General features: G+C 38.8%; 1 protein-coding gene across 1 annotated transcript in view; it reads left to right on the top strand.

Moving 5' to 3' along the window:
- LOC123509823 (3-hydroxy-3-methylglutaryl-coenzyme A reductase-like) overlaps nucleotides 1-16,598 on the top strand; it is a 217,752-nt gene that overhangs the window by 57,792 nt on the left and 143,362 nt on the right. The window contains exons 5-6 of the mRNA XM_045264392.1: nucleotides 3,633-3,823; nucleotides 14,102-14,208. Coding sequence (XP_045120327.1) covers nucleotides 3,633-3,823; nucleotides 14,102-14,208 — 298 coding nt within the window. The remainder of the gene's footprint in view (nucleotides 1-3,632; nucleotides 3,824-14,101; nucleotides 14,209-16,598) is intronic.

The raw sequence follows: 16,598 nt of genomic DNA, 5'->3' as shown, positions 1-16,598 counted from the left end.
CTCCCCTCTCTCTTCTGTTTTCCAGGGTCGGAAGTTGCATCCTGTTCAGTCTGTCCTCATAAGTCAAATCTCTCAAGTCAGGCACCATTTTTGTCGCAGCCCTCTGTACTTTCTCCAACTTTCTTATGTGTTTCTTCAAGTTCAGAGCCCACTGTATTGTTGCATATTCAAGCCTCGGTCTTATCATTGCAGTAATTATTTTCTTCATCATTTCCTCATCTAAATATCTGACGCCACTCTTATGTTCCTCAATAAGTTCAATACTTCTCCAATTATTTTGTTTATATGTCTCTCTCTGGCGATAGGTCATTGGTAATTGTCACCCCGAGATCTTTTTCTTCATTACTGGTTTTTATGTCTTCATTTCCTATCTTGTACATACCCCTGATTTTTCTTTCACTCTTGCCAAACTCTAATTTCTTGCATTATGTCGTGTTGAACTCCATTTGCCATGTACAGCTCCATTTCCATATTCTGTCCAAGTCTTCCTGAAGTAATTCGCAATCTTTGGCACATCTCACTTTCCTTAACAATTTTGCATCGTCTGCAAATAGGCTCACATAACTGGACACCCCATCCACCATGTCATTTATATAGACTGCAAACATTACTGGTGCCAACACCAATCCCTGTGGCACTCCACTCTCCACCAAGCCCCACTCTGATGGTCTGTCCTTAATTATTATTGTTCTCATTTCTCTTCCCACCAAAAAGTCTTCCATCCATTTTAGCAAACTGGCATACACTCCTCCTACCGTTTCAAGTTTCCAGATCAGTCTGCGGTGTGGTGCCTTATCAAAAGCCTTTTTTAAATCCAGATATATTCCATCAGCCCAACCATCTCTTTCTTGTATTACATCTATCACCCTCGAATAGTAACATATCAGGTTTGTCGTACATGAACGCCCTCTTCTAAAACCAAATTGACAATCACAAAGTGTGTCATTCTTCTCCAAAAAAATCTGTCCATCTATTCTTCACCACCCTCTCACACATCTTAGCCACCACACTTGTGAGTGACACCGGTCTATAGTTCAATGGATCTCTCTTGTTACCTGTGTGTGTGTTTTTACCTAGTTGTATTTACGTAGTTGTATTATACAAGGTTTGAGCAGAGCTCATACTGTCCTGTCTCCATGTCTCCATTTATTCAAATTTTCTATAAAGTTATGCACATTATGTGCTGTAACAACTTAATTATTCAGTGCATTCCACTTCTCCACCATTCTCTGTGGAAAACTGTATTTTCCAATATCCTTCACACACTGCCTCATCCTGATTTTCTTTACGTCATGACCTCTTGCCCTTCCATCTTCTGTCAACAGCACTAGGTCTTCCTTGTCTAGCTTTTCAATGCCATTGACTATCTTGTACATTGTTATTAGATTTCTTTATTCTCTTCTATCTTGTAAGGTTAGTAGTCCCATTTCCTTCAGTCACTCTTCATATGTTAGGTCCTTTAGTTCTGTTACCATCTTTGTAGCAATCTTCTGTATCCGTTCTAATCTTATATCTTTTATAGAGCTCGGAGACCACACCACAGCTACATATTCTAGCTTTAGACGTATCATGCTTGTGATAATTTTTTTCATCATATCTTTTTCCATGAATTGAAATGCCATTCTTATATGATATACCAAATATCTTACTTATATGTTTTTCAGGTTTCAGATTTTCCTGTATAATCACTCCCAGATCTTTTTTCTCTTTAGTCTTCATTATTTGTTCCTCTCCCATCAAATAGTCCCATACTGGTCTTTCTTGACATAGACCTGCAATTTCCACTTCTTTCTCCACTCGTAGATCCTGTAACAGCAAACAGTCCTCCTGAGTTTTGATAACTCTTAGTAGCTTTGCATCTTCAGCAAATAATTCTATTTTCCTTAAGTTTCAAGAGTATGTGCCTTATTTACACCATCTGATAATGCATTATGCTAACAAATATTAGTGGGGGTGTGAAACTAAGTGTGGCAAAGTATCATAGTGATCAAACAGATACTTGCTGAGATATTCCAGAAAAATTATAACAGTCTCTGAAATCCACAGTTGCAGAGGCAAAAGGCTAGAAGCATCTCTGCATTTGCAATCCTGAACAGTGATTGGAGAGGTAGGATAAGATGCAGATATGACACTATGATCAGAGGAGCTCAATGGAGAAAATAGGATAACAGGATAAGCAGAAGGGTTAAAGCAGGGTTCTCAACCTGTGGTTTGGAAAATCCCCCTGGGTTTCACAGGAAGATTTCCAGGGGTACTTAGATACCTGATCTAATAATATCCTTTTCAGTATACCATTGCTTATTGAGTTAGGATCAGTCATTAAATTAACATTCTATTCAATGACAGGTTACAGGAGCTTCAGGTAGATGGTTTTATAGCTCAGGGGGTTCTTAACAAGGAAAAGGTTGAGAACCCTATGATTAAAGGTTAGGAAAAGGTCTGAGAATGTTCAGTATGGAAGATATCAAAGTTAAAGGCAAGTTCACCAGGATGGTATGTAAAGGGAGAGCTAAGCCAAAGCTGGTAGTGAACTTTGAAGTCTCCAAGAATGGAAATCTGCAATAGGAAAGAGTCAGTCTGTATATGCTCCACTTTGGAAGTTAGGTAGTCAAAGAATTTTTATAGTCAGAGGAGTTAGGTGACAGGTATACAAGACTGATGAATTTAGTTAGAGAGACTCTAGTTGTAGCCAGATGGTAGAAAACTAGGAAGATTCAAGAACATGGGCATGAGAGCAAGTTAAGGTTGGTGAACATAATGCAACATCCAACTTTCAATTGAAATAAAGATAAAAACAGTAGGAGTGAACAGAAAAGGATTTACTGTCAGTTGGCTCAGACACCTGTGCTTTGGTGAGGAAAAGATGAGGTTTAGTACACGAGAGGTCATGTTCTATGCATTAAAAATTAGATATAAGTCTTAGAATGTTGCAAAAGTAAATGAAAAAAAAGTTGAAGGGTCTATCAAGACAGTTGTGATTGATAAAGAACATTCTGATCTCTGGACATTTATGGGTTTCTCCCTAGAAGGGGACTCTGAGGCTGGTGTAGGAGTCACCATATTTCATTTCAGATTTTGAGTGAAGGATATGTGTGTAGCTAGATGTATGTAGTTTTGTGTGAAGGAAGAGACTTGTTTTTACAGGGCTGGCTGTGACAGTTCTTTTGTGTTGTGAGCCACAAAGAGAAATATTGAGTAAGGTCACACTGGCTTTAATGAGAAGTTTACAGCACCTCTGATCCAGTGCTTTAGACCTCACTGGAAGTAATTGTCATTTTGGCTGGTTTCTACTGCCTCTTCCATATGACTGAGTGGCCATGTTTTTATATCAAATTTAGGGAGACAATATGTTTGTGTATTTTTTTTCACTCTTAAAACTTGAGAAAATATAAATTATTCATGTGAATATTTTGTAATTAATTGTTCAAGATGGGATGGTATGTGAATTTCATCCTTAAAACTTGGGAAAATATCAAATATTCTTGTGAATATTTTGTAATTAATTGTCCTATGTGTGAGGGTACATGAGTTTTTCTAAACCACTTGAAAGGGTGCTTAGAAACACTGATTTTGACTTCAGAAAAATCTTACATTGCAACAAGTAGCAGTATTGATGTGTGTTTGTCCCCCAGAGATGCCTTGTTCTTCTTGTTGCTACTGGTGGACCTGAGTCGCACCAGTCTGCTGGCCCAGTTTGCCCTCTCCTCCTCAAGTCAGACAGAAGTGTGCACTAACATTGCCTATGGAATGGCACGCCTTGGCCCCTCCCTCACCCTGGACACCATCGTGGAGGCACTGGTCATTGGTGCTGGCACTCTCTCAGGTAATTTCATGGTGGCAGGAATAGGTGGGCTGTGCTGGTCATATTTTGATGCGAATGTTGAGTTGGATAGTGCATGTATCACTGAGAATGCCTATGAAATGAAGAAGTGAGAAGAGTAGAAGTGGAATGCATAATGAAAGTGATAATACAAAAAAAAATAGATGATTTGTTACTTAGTAAGAAGGAAAGACCAGAAACCAATTAAAAGAATATGGAGAACATTAGTTGAAGCAAGAAGAATAAGGAGAAGATAGGCAGTGAGATTGAGGGATGGAATTGCAGTATAACTGCAAAGGATGGGAGTCATAGTGGAAGATGCAAAAGACAAACAAATGGAGAGTTGTACATGATGCCAAGCTCTAACTTAAGGAAATGGTGAAAGGAGAAGGAGAAGAAGAAAAGAACGTGTGGGCTGTGTAAAGTAGTGACAGTCTAGCAGTGTAACAGTAGATGAAGTGTATGGATGAGGTAACAAAAAGCTAGGGAGTAAGTAGTGTCATGAAACTTTCCTATTAAATTAGTTGAAGTCATAGGAAGGGGAAAATGCAGCATCAGACAGGGAGTTCCAGAGTTTACCAGAAATGGGATGAAAGATTTAGAACATGGATGAACTCTTGCAATGGAGAATTGGATGAATGACTCACTTTATGAAAGTAGTATTGAGACTGAAGAGTATTTTTGTTCTTTCAGTGATGTGGTGAAAGTAACTGTAGCTTTCTAAACTAAAATGGGAATTAAGATTTTTGATATGCCATTGAATCTACCTTGAGTAGCTAAGTATCTTTAGGAATGATCTTAGACTTGATATGTGTATTTACCTATTTGTGTATTACAGGGCCCGAACTAAGCTCTCTGTGTCCTGTCTCCTTGTCCATTCCTGTCATATCTCTCTTTCATCTGATTGACACACACCGCGTCAACGACATGACTGCTCAGTTTATTCCACTTATCAATGCTACGATGCGGGAAACTGTATTTTCTCACATCATTTAGACAGATGTCCTTTATTAGCTTTTTTCCATGTCCTCGGAGATAATTACTTGTGGTCACCTTTATCAACTCTCTATCCAGTATGTCAATCTTGTTCACCAATTTATACATAGTTATCATGTCTCCTCTTGTTCTTCTCTCTTCTAATGTGGTCAGCCCCAGCTTCCTCAGTCTTTCCTCATAGTCTAACTCCCTGAGTCCTGGTACCATCCTTGTTGCCAGCCTTTGTACCCTTTCTACCTTCTTCACATTTTTCTTCATATGCGGTGACCAGACACATGCTGCATATTCTAACTGGGGTCTTATTAAGGTACATAATATCTTCTTCATCATTCCTTCATCTAGGTAGTGGAATGCAAGGCCAATATTTTGAAGCATGTTGTATGTTTTCCAAAAAATCTTGTTAATGTGTTTCTCCGGTGACAAAGTGTTTTGCAGTTACTCCTAAGTCTTTCTCCTCATTGGTCTCTTTAATTTTCTCATCACCCAGCCTGTAATCCCAGTTTGGTCTGTATCTACTTCTTCCCATTTTCATAACATGGGTCTTGTCTATATTAAATTCCATCTGCCACTCTTTACTCCACTCATATATTTTATCAAGATCTTCCTGTAACTTGTTACAATCTTCCACATTCTTTACTCTCCTCATAATTTTAGTATCGTCTGCAAACATGTTCATGTAACTGTCAATTCCTACTGGCATATCATTAACATAAATCAAAAACATGATGGGACCAAGCACTGACCCTTGTGGAACTCCACTGGTTACCTTCTTCCACTCGGACTTCCTTCCTCTCACCACTGTTCTCATTTCTCTTCCCATTAAGTAATTTTCCATCCATTTTGCTAGTTTATCATTTACTCCTCCAATCATCTTTAGTTTCCACATCAGTCTATTGTGTGGTACTTTATCAAAGGCCTTTCTCAAGTCCAGGTAGATAGCATCCACCCATCCCTCTCTATGTTGTAGTATGTCAGTCACTCTTGAATAAAAACATAATAAATTGGATACACGATCTTCCTTTTCTGAAACCAAACTGCCTTTCACTCAGAATGTTTTCACTTTCTAGATACTCACTCCACTTAGCTTTAATTACTTCTTCACATACCTTGCACAATATACTAGTCAACGATACTGGTCTATAATTTAGCGGTTCCATTCTACTACCATTCTTATATATAGGCACAATGTCAGCTCTTTTCCACTCTTTCGGGACTAATCCTGTTCGTATGGAGGTTTCCACAATATCAAATATGGGGTTCAACAATTGATCCTTACATTCTTTTAGCAACCTCCCAGATATGCCATCAGGCCCCATTGATTTATTAATATCCAGATTGCTTATAATTTTCCTTACATCTTCCTTAGTAACCATGATGTCCTGCATTTGCTTTATTTCCGTAGGCCTTCCTCCCATAAAATGCTCCTCCTTTGTAAACACTTTGCAAAAGTTGTCGTTCAAAATTTCAGCTATCTCTCCAGCATCTTCATATACTTCTTCCCGTTTTTACCTTTTCTATTGCCTCCTTTATTTAGTTTTCCATTTATGAATTTGTAAAACATTTTGGGTCACTATCACAGTTTTCCACCACCCTCTGTTCATATTCCTTCTGTGCTGTTCTCCTTACTTCAACATATCTATTCCTTGCTGTTTTGTAGCCTTCTCTTGATAATACATCACTGTTTTCTTAAGTTTCTTCCATGCCTTTTCTTTGTTCTTTTTGCTTCTTCACAATTTCTATTAAACCACTGTTTATTATTTAAAGTCCTCTTTCTGTAATATGGCACAAACTTTTTCACAGCAGAGTTATACAAATCCATAAATTTATCGTATTTCAATTGCATATCCCTTTCCTGGTATACCACGGACCAGTCAATTTCATTAAAGAACTCCCTTATATGGTTATAATTTGCCCTAGTATAATTTAATTTTTCCTCCTGCGTTCCACAATCTTGTTCGTGCTTAATTCTGTATCCAGCTCAAAGCTTAGGACATCATGATCGCTTTTCCCCAAGGGACTTTCATGTTCAATTTCCTCTTTTAGAGATGCCCTGGTAAATACCAAATCCAACCTTGCTGCAACATCTTGTCCCCTGCACCTTGTTGGTGATCTCACCCACTGTGTCATCAAGTTATTTGTTGCTACCTTTAACAATTCTTCTGCCCACTCACCACTTTTCACCACTTCGTAGTCTTCCCACACTATTTCTTTGCAATTAAAGTCTCCAACTATCATCACTCTATCCTTTCTGATGAGTTCTTGCTTCATTCTGTCTAGAGTATTTCTCATCACCATTTGGTACTGTTCATATTCCCAAGCACTGGTTCTGGGTGGTATGTATACTGTTATAATATTAATGTCCCTCTTGCCATCTGTTATAAGCATACTTATCACTTCCTCATTTCTCTTACTATAGTTCACCTCCTTCACTATCAGATCTTCCTTAGTAAGAACCATTATACCACCACCTCCTTTATTTTTCTATCATTTCTCCATACTTTGTAGTGTTTTACAACAAACCAGTCTAGCTTTATTTCGGGCCTTAGCTTTGTTTCCACTACACACATTATGTCCGGTTCGTTATTTCTTAGGTAATCCATACATTCTAGCCTCTTAGACAGAAATCCATCTATGTTCGTGTAAGTCACTTTTATTCCATTCCTAGTCTCGTTCTTCCATGTAATGCCTATTCCGTCTGTTTTATCCACCACTTCTTTAGCCTCCCATTTCTCATCCTCCAAAAAAACTTGATCTTTTCCTCCTCTGTTCTTTCGTCATTCCAGACTCTCCTTTCCTTCACTTCAGATACTAGCTCCTTCATCTTCATTCTCTCATCTTGTGACATATTTCTTCTTATGTAAATTGTTTTGGTTTCCTCAGAGTCCTTAAGTTTCCAAGCCCTCCTAAACAAGGCCTCCGCTGCCACCTGAGACTTTAATTTCAATTTTAATGGTCTATTCTTGCCTTCCTCAAAAGCTCCCAATCTCACACTTTCTTCTACCTCAGCATATAGGTCTTCTTCTTCCACAGAGATCTTGTTCAGTAAAGACTTAATCTTGTCATTTTCCTTATCCCTCCTGTCCTACCAGTTCCTGTTAGTTTCCTCCCGCAATCCTATTATGATCACACATTTTTTCTTTTCAGCGATATCTCTCACCACATACTCATTTTCCTTTAGTGCCTTTACCATTTCCCTCTGCGTAATCCCTTTATTTTCCTCTTCCTGCTTTTTTACTATCTCCCTAAATGACCTTTGTACCTCCTGATGTTCATGATTCACTTCCTTCATCCTGGTATCAATTAGATTAAGACATTCCTCTTTCTTCAAGTCCCCTTCGGATATTTTTATCTCCATTTCCATGAGTTTAGCCTTCATTTCTTCGCATAGTTTCCTTAGTTGTTGGTTTTCTTTCTCCATCTCTACTTTTTCTTTCAACAGCTCTTTATTCTCTAGCGTTAACAAGTAGATCTCTTTTTTAAATGAATCATTCTCGGCTAGAACTCTATCCAGTTTTCTTCTATTGACAAAATGCTTAGGAACTTACTCTCCAGCGCCTGGATTCTTGCATCCAAGTCAAGTTTCTGCAGTTCTTTTGGCGTAGTAATAAAACCTTCGAAGTCTCTAGTTTGCGTGGATGCCATTTTTGTTGTTGTCAGCTGATTACGGCCAGAGCGATCACCGTCCACACTCCCCTCTCATGGATCACTCTCCATATCACTCACTTTCAACACTAAGAGACAGTAGGACATTTACGGACACAAAACTTAGAGTTACCCGGGCCCTGTAATACCATAGGTATTTTCTTTCTTCCTGTACGCAGCCGGAGACGAGCCGCCAATTGCTTGATTGTAAATTCCAGACGCATAGGAATATATTGTATTGGAAAGACACTTACCAGTTTTTCTGTAGGTGTTGGCAAAAAGCCCTTGCTGCTGCTCTATTGCCATATTCCTTGGCATAATCTATCACTTGTAGTTTGCTGGAGATTGTGTAGCCAAGTCTTTTTCCACCTGTTGCCATAAGTTCATAACGGTGATGGTGTTGATGTGTTTTGTTATGATTGGTGTTACTTTCACCGCTAGATGGTATTGAGTCAGAATGGCAATCAGCTTATAAACATGCATCACAGCCTCACAGGTTAGATTACTTTAGTTTTTAAGATCATTAGTTTTTAAAGTGACAATAATACCAGCAATAAAATAATGATGCATTCAGGCAACCCCTGCTTAACGAAGGGGTTACGTTCCTATAAAACACTTTGTTAAGCGAAACTTCGTTAAGCGAACCAATTATAATAAGTTTAACCCCTGATTTGAACTTCCATTGAGAGTAAGCAAAGCGAGAGTGCATCATAGTACAGTAAAAGGTTTAATGAAAGTAAAAATTATGAAGTTAAACATTTAGGTAATTTAAGTCATTATAATGTACACTAATGTATGTATGTACGTAACTTTATAATGTTGATGATCTTAACTTTATGGAGGGAGGCAGAGTGAAACGGGAAATACACTAACCGGCAACCTGTGGAATGTAAACAAAGTGCGCATCACTGTACTGCATACAAAACTTATGTACCACATTTCCACAAGGCTTTCCATTTTATCCATTGTAGAGTCACGAGTTCAGGTGGTTATTTTAGCTTTCAAGGAAGATACGGTCTCACCAGCCTTCTTAATAGAGTCTGCTGACTTGAAAATAGTAGACAGTAGATGGAGTCAAGATGGTGGCAAGTAATGTTATTAGTTTTCTGGCTTCTCTCTTCTCTGTGAATAATACCCAGCTTCACTTCGAGAGTAAGACACTTCCTGGTCTTCTTAGGAACGTATGGCCACATTGCAGGGCGTTTTGGTGGTAAGTTGAACTAGGGAAGATGAGCTGCTGGTGACGCTGTTATGTTTTGACTGGGGAGTGAGTGGTGCGCGTGATCTTGATCTTGATGCTACAGGTGACGCAGAATTTCTTCTGAGTCAGGCATTTGTATCGGCAGCGCCTGTGTTGTCCACGAGAGGCTTGATCTTGATCTTTATTCTACAGGTGTCTCAAGATTTCTCCTGAGGCAGGCCTTAGTACCAGCAGCTCCTGATGTATTCAAAAGCCTGTCAGCTTGCATGATACAGTGGGGCTTTCAAATCTGGAAAAAATTACCTGGATAAAACTTTGTTAAAGCGAGTTTGATGTTCGTTAAACGAGCAGATGGTAGTAAAACGAAACCTTCATTGTAGTGAAATTTCGTTGTGTGAACCTTCGTTAAATGGGGGTTACCTGTACTGGAAAAAGGTGCATCCTATATGCCATCAAATGCAGTGCCTCATTATGAATGGATAGATTGGGGAAATATTATAACGTGGAGGTTTTTGAATGATGAATGTGCTTTAGCGGTAATTTTGTAAGTGACATGGAAATGTGTGCAGCTTTTTAAATATGCGCGATAGTGGACATTATTGCCTATAGTCATAAGACATGTTACATAAATAAAATTTACACAAGGATAAAGCAATAAGATTAAGATATATAGTAAGTCTTCATTATACAGTACATATCCGTTCCTGAAAACCTTATCGCAAATCAAAATTACTGTATACCGAACCCATTATAACATGTAATAATAGGGAATGCGTTCCAGCACGTCAAAAATCACCCCTTCAAAAATAAAAATACATGGAAATAGTCATATAAAGAAAAATAAAATATATAAAGTTTTGGGCCATTATGGGTGCATCACTGTGCATCGTGATAATATCCACAAAAAACACATGTAAAGATTTCACTTGAGTGGGAAACACGGGAAGAGACTGATTGTTGTTGTGACGTCGCCCACATCACTTCCTGCGCCACCCCAGCTCAGTGCTCACTGATAAGCTGACTTTTGGCGGGACGTTCGGGCACTTTGGCCTGACGCTTGAGGTTTCCTGTTGTTTACATATCGCTTGTGGACATTGGGCTAGCTGGAGTGCTCTTCAAACTTTAGAATTAGGAATCTAAATAATAACATTAAGACAAATAAGAAAAAAACATGAGGTATGCAAAGATCAAAACAGAAAGCTAATGAAACTGACCACATGAATGATATGTAGTTTAATTTTTCACTAGGACTATATTACCTGTTTTCCTTTGTTGTTTATGTTATGATTAAGTGGATTATATTCAATAACAAATATTGAATATCTATGATAACATTATGAATGGTGTGAACTTAATTTTTCTTTGTATTATGACTACTGTTTGCCATAATTATTATGAATATATTTGTGCTTACAATAGACCCTTTAATATTCCATTTATTCATCTAATTAGTAATGCATGTAAGTAATATGTAATGCAGTTTAAAAAAAAGGGGGGAGGGGAGGAGATAACAGACTCCAAGGGTGGTCAAGTTAAAGTCAGTACTGTGAGTGGCGTGGATGACGTCATCACCCCTGCTTCCCCCGCACTCGGCCCTCTCGGATGACATGAGCGGATACCATATCTGTGAATTTTTCTTACTGTATATCGAATCAAGGATAGTAATTTCCAAATACCGTAACTGTGAATTTACCGGATAAAGAAGTACCGTATAACGAGGACTTGCTGTAGATAATTTTTGTACTTACTGTAATGGACTCATATATTACCCTTACTCCATGTGGTTGGAGGGGTCATTGCCTTAACATGTCCTCTGAGAGTGATGTAAAATACTAAAAAAATGCTCAAAACTGCAGGCAATGCACATTATGCATCAACAGATTAAAATATTCATAGAATATTCCCAATGCTTTACTGAGTGTTCAAATTTTGACAGAGTCATACCTTTGCTTTGTGTAAGTGCATGCCCTCGAACATGGCTTGCCTTATGACTCACCACCCACGCCACCTGCACCATTCTCACATCACTCAATCTGTTGTATTTCATGGTAGTGGCAGCACCACATCAGTGTATTTCATCTTGGTTGAAGTAAAAGATAAATGGTGACTGATATGTGAACATCATCGGCTAGTACAGTGGTGCCTCACGATAACAGACACTTCGGGGGTAAGAGGTTTTCTGTTACTGTAAATCATTCATTACTGAGAGTGGTTTGTGTGTGAGAGCCTTAAACACCCCTCTTCCTTTTTGGGTAGTTTATTCTCTTTAAGTAATGCAAAAACAAATTCTTATGATTAAATGGTTTAATTTGTCTTATTCTACACTCAATGTTGAAATAGAAGAGTTCACTATTATATTCAAGAAGTGTACAATAATAAAAAATTGTTTTATCAAGAATAGCTAGATAAAAAATATAGCTTCCAATTCCCATGTGGTCCAGTGGCATCTTTAATAAGCATTTAATTAATGCTTAAAAAAACATTGCTGATGTGACAAAGGAGGAGAGGAAGACAAGGGATTGTCAGTATCAGAGTAGACTACATCCACACTATTGCCACCTCCCCATAGATCACTTATCTCTTAACGCCATTCCACCTCCTTATCCTGTCTCTGTCTTTCTATCTCTCTCTCTTAATGTGTTTCTGAAATTACTTCGGAAATCCTTCTTACTTTTGTACAACATTGCCACTGAGGTAAAAATTATGGTGTGTTCTCTATAGAAAAGTATTCCCCCATCCTAAACATTGCATTTTACAGTGCTACACTGTCAAATCCTATACCTCACAGGGCCCCACAATGCAATCTTATGCATACCTGCCATATAGCCACCCGCACAGCCAATCTAAGGCAATATGCAACGTGAAGAAGTACTTCTTAGAGAGAGAGAGAGAGAGAGAGATAGCATGATCAGTTGGCTGTGTTTTGTTTACATTGTAATGCTTTTGCCACTGCCAATACTACCGTGCTAATGAAACACTTTGCTCATTATGTCATTTACAAGAAGAAAAGCTTGTTCACTTAATACTTAATTACTTTCAGTCAAAAGAATAAAGAAATGAAATTGTAGACCTCCAAAGACTGGTAAATGAAGACAAAAATCAAGTGAAGGAGAGTTTCAGTTTGCATCTGTTTGTCGTCTACACAGTGCATATCTGTCAGCCACTGCACAGTCCCCCCCCACCCCTCTCTCTCTCTCTCTCTCTCTCTCTCTCTCTCTCTCTCTCTCTCTCTCTCTCTCTCTCTCTCTCTCTCTCTCTCTCTCTCTCTCTCTCTCTCTCTCTCTCTCTCTGGCAATGTCAATATTCTCACTTGCCCAACAACATTCAAACAAGTGCATAACTAGCATTTCACCACAGCAAGACATGGGTACAACCAGCCTAGGACCACAAATCACCATGAGTGTCCCCTGGTGATCCCCACAGGCAAGCAGTCACCACTCTCCACCTAATTACAGGTTTTGTAAGTTGTAGACAAAAAAAATGAGTTATGATGATATCTATTATGCCTCTTTTTAGCTTGTTTATCATGTCAAATGTGTATTTGTCCATGTAGCAACTCAGGAACTATGGATTCGTGAGAGAAAAAAGAAAGCTGCCATGGTGGTCACCCCAAAATTGGTTAGGTCAGATTAGTCCATTATCACGACGCACCACTGTATTTACTCCTCACCACAGACGGCATAGAAAAGGCTTGGCTCAGACACATTTGAACTGTTAACGTGAAACTTTACATACACAAGAGGTACTTCTTTGGTTTTGGACCTCAAGGATTCCATTTCCATAATAAAAACAATTAACTCAAACCCAGCCACAGTGGCAGTACATGTCATTAAAAACGGGGTTACAGGGAATGTGTTAATCGTATAGTGTGGTGGTACAATGACCATTCACCCAAACAAAGGCTGGTATAGAGTTAACAACCAATTTTACATGGGGTTACATTCCAAAGGCACCATTAATTGCTATAATCTGCATTAGAGAGAGAGAGAGAGAGAGAGAGTGAGAGTGAGAGTGTCACAGACTATTTTCAAAGTCAGTCACTAGCTATCACTACCACAATTCATCTCTCAAAGTACAGTTAACTGTGTATCAATCACCAAAACAAAAGCTGCTGTACAAAACCTGTATGTGTATACTACATACATGGTGCACGTACATACACTAAATGCCCAGTAGCATACACAAACATAAATGGTATAATATTAACATTACATGAAGTTAATAATTGCATTAAGATAAAGCAGCAAGACATCATGGGCATAACAGAAACTAATCTAAATGAGCTAGCAGAAAATAGAATTATTGGTAATAGAAATTAAAGATACGAGTTTTTTTTGTATTTAGTTTTCTTTCTCAGGATATTTTATTTTTACTTTTATGTGAGGAGTCTCTGCCATTCTTCTCCTCAGTTCCTCAGTAGCTAACCAAATCTCTCTCTGCAGGTGTGAGTCGGCTGGAGCAGATGTGTGCCTTTGCCTGTATGTCAATCCTGGTCAACTATATCGTGTTCATGACTTTCTTCCCAGCCTGCCTCTCCCTCATCTTGGAGGTGCGTGTGTGAGGTATGAGACACACACACACACACACACACACACACACACACACACACACACACACACACACACACACACACACACACACACACACACACACACACACACAACAAACACACACACACACACACACACAAACACACAATTAGGTAACACACACACACACACACACACACACACACACACACACACACACACACACACACACACACACACACACACACAAAAAAGAAATAGAGTAGGTAAGATAGGTAGGAGGAGTGATGTTGCTGGTTAAAAAGATATAAAGGTGGATCAAGTGAAAGAAGGTATGGGAAAGGCAGAAGTGCTAAAGATCAGAGCAGAAACTAATGAAGGAAAAAGAGGCACTACATAGTGGTGTACGTACCACCTAAGACAAATGCATGGTCAGTACAGGAATATGAAGAAATGATAAGTGATACAGGAACATGTCTGGAAGAAATGTTGGGTGGCTGTGAACGAACTATAATGATGGGAGATTTTAATTGTAAAGAGGTGTGTTGGGAGGACTGGTCAATGGAAGGATCAGAGACAACATGGGGAAATACACTATTGACACTGGCAATGGAAAATGTGTTAACTCAGTGGGTCAAAGAAGATACTAGGTTTGGAGGAGAGGGAGCATCGTCAAGACTGGACTTGGTCTTTAGTACAGAGCCAATGGTCATTGAGGAGATGAGGGTGGAGTGCCCTTTAGCAAAGAGTGATCATGCAGTTTTGGAGTTCAAGGTGATAGATGAAGAGAAATCTAGAAGAAATGAAGAATATAAAGTGGGAAGATGGAATTATGCCAAGACAGATTTTGGAAACCTAAAGAAATTCTTTCAAGAGACAAATTGGATGAAATTCAAGAGTGCTAAGGAGCAAATGAAAAGTGGAAGGAATTTATAAAAATATACAAAGAAGGTGAGAAAAATTTGTACCAATAAGACAACATAGAGAAGTTGGAAAGCAGGACTGGTTTAACGATAGATGTGAAAAGGCTAGAACAAGAAAAGAGGATGCATGGAAGAGGTGGAGAAGGAAAAGACGGATTAAGCAGTGGGAAAGTTACAAAAGAGCAAGAAATGAATATGTGTTGATTAGAAGAGAAGAAAGAAAGAAACAAGAAAAGGATATAATTGATAAATGTAAAGACCAACCAAGGCTTTTTACAGACATGTGAACAACAACATCAAAAATAGAGAAAGTATTGAAAGTTTAGAAGTAAATGGAGTATGCAGTGAGGATCCCAGGAAATGGCAGAGGCTATGAATGGATGCTTTGGAAGGTATTCACAAAGGAGACTGCTTTTGACAAACCACTGGTAATGGAACAGAAAGGGATTATGAAGGAGTTTCAAGTAACTGTGGAGGAGATCAAGAATATGATGGGGAGTTTAGAAGTGAGAAAAGCTGTGGGACCTGATGGGGTATCAGGATGGATTTTAAGAGAATGCAGGAGCAACTGGCAGAAAAAGTTTGTGAAGTAATTGATGCCTCATTAAGGGAAGGTGTAGTGCCCCAAGACTGGAAAAGAGCTAACATTGTCCCAATTTATAAATCAGGTAACAAGAGAGACCCATTGAACTATAGACCAGTGTCACTTACAAGTGTGGTAGCTAAGATGTGTGAGAGGGTGGTGAAGAATAGATGGACAGACTTCTTGGAGAAAATGACATACTTTGTGAGTGTCAATTTGGTTTTAGAAAAGGGCGTTCATGCACGACAAACCTGATATGTTACTATTCGAGGGTGATAGATGTAATACAGGAAAGAGATGGTTGGGCTGATGGAATATATCTGGATTTAAAAAAGGCCTTTGATAAGGTACCACACCGGAGACTGATCTGGAAACTTGAAATGGTAGGAGGAGTGCATGGCAGTTTACTAAAATGGATGGAAGACTTTTGGTAGGAAGAGAAATGAGAACAATAATTAAGGACAGACCATCAGAATGGGGCTTGGTGGAGAGTGGAGTTCCACAGGGATCAGTGTTGGCACCAGTAATGTTCGCGGTCTACATAAATGACATGGTGGATGGGGTGTCCAGTTATGTGAGCCTATTTGCAGACGATGCAAAATTGTTAAGAAAAGTGAGATGTGACAAAGATTGCGAACTACTCCAGGAAGACTTGGACAGAATATGGAAATGGAGCTGTACATGGCAAATGGAGTTCAACACGACAAAATGCAAGAAATTAGAGTTTGGCAAGAGTGAAAGAAGAATCAGGAGTATGTACAAGATAGGAAATGAAGACATAAAACCAGTCATGAAGAAAAGACCTTGGGGTGACAATTACCAATGACCTATCGCCAGAGAGACATATAAACAAAATAATTGGAGAAGTATTGAACTTATTGAGGAACATAAGAGTGGCGTTCGT

This window comes from Portunus trituberculatus, chromosome 27, assembly GCF_017591435.1.
Source record: "Portunus trituberculatus isolate SZX2019 chromosome 27, ASM1759143v1, whole genome shotgun sequence".
Classification (NCBI taxonomy): Eukaryota; Metazoa; Arthropoda; class Malacostraca; order Decapoda; family Portunidae; genus Portunus; species Portunus trituberculatus.
Note: the sequence above shows the minus strand (reverse complement) of the source record. Positions and strands in the feature narration are given on the sequence as shown.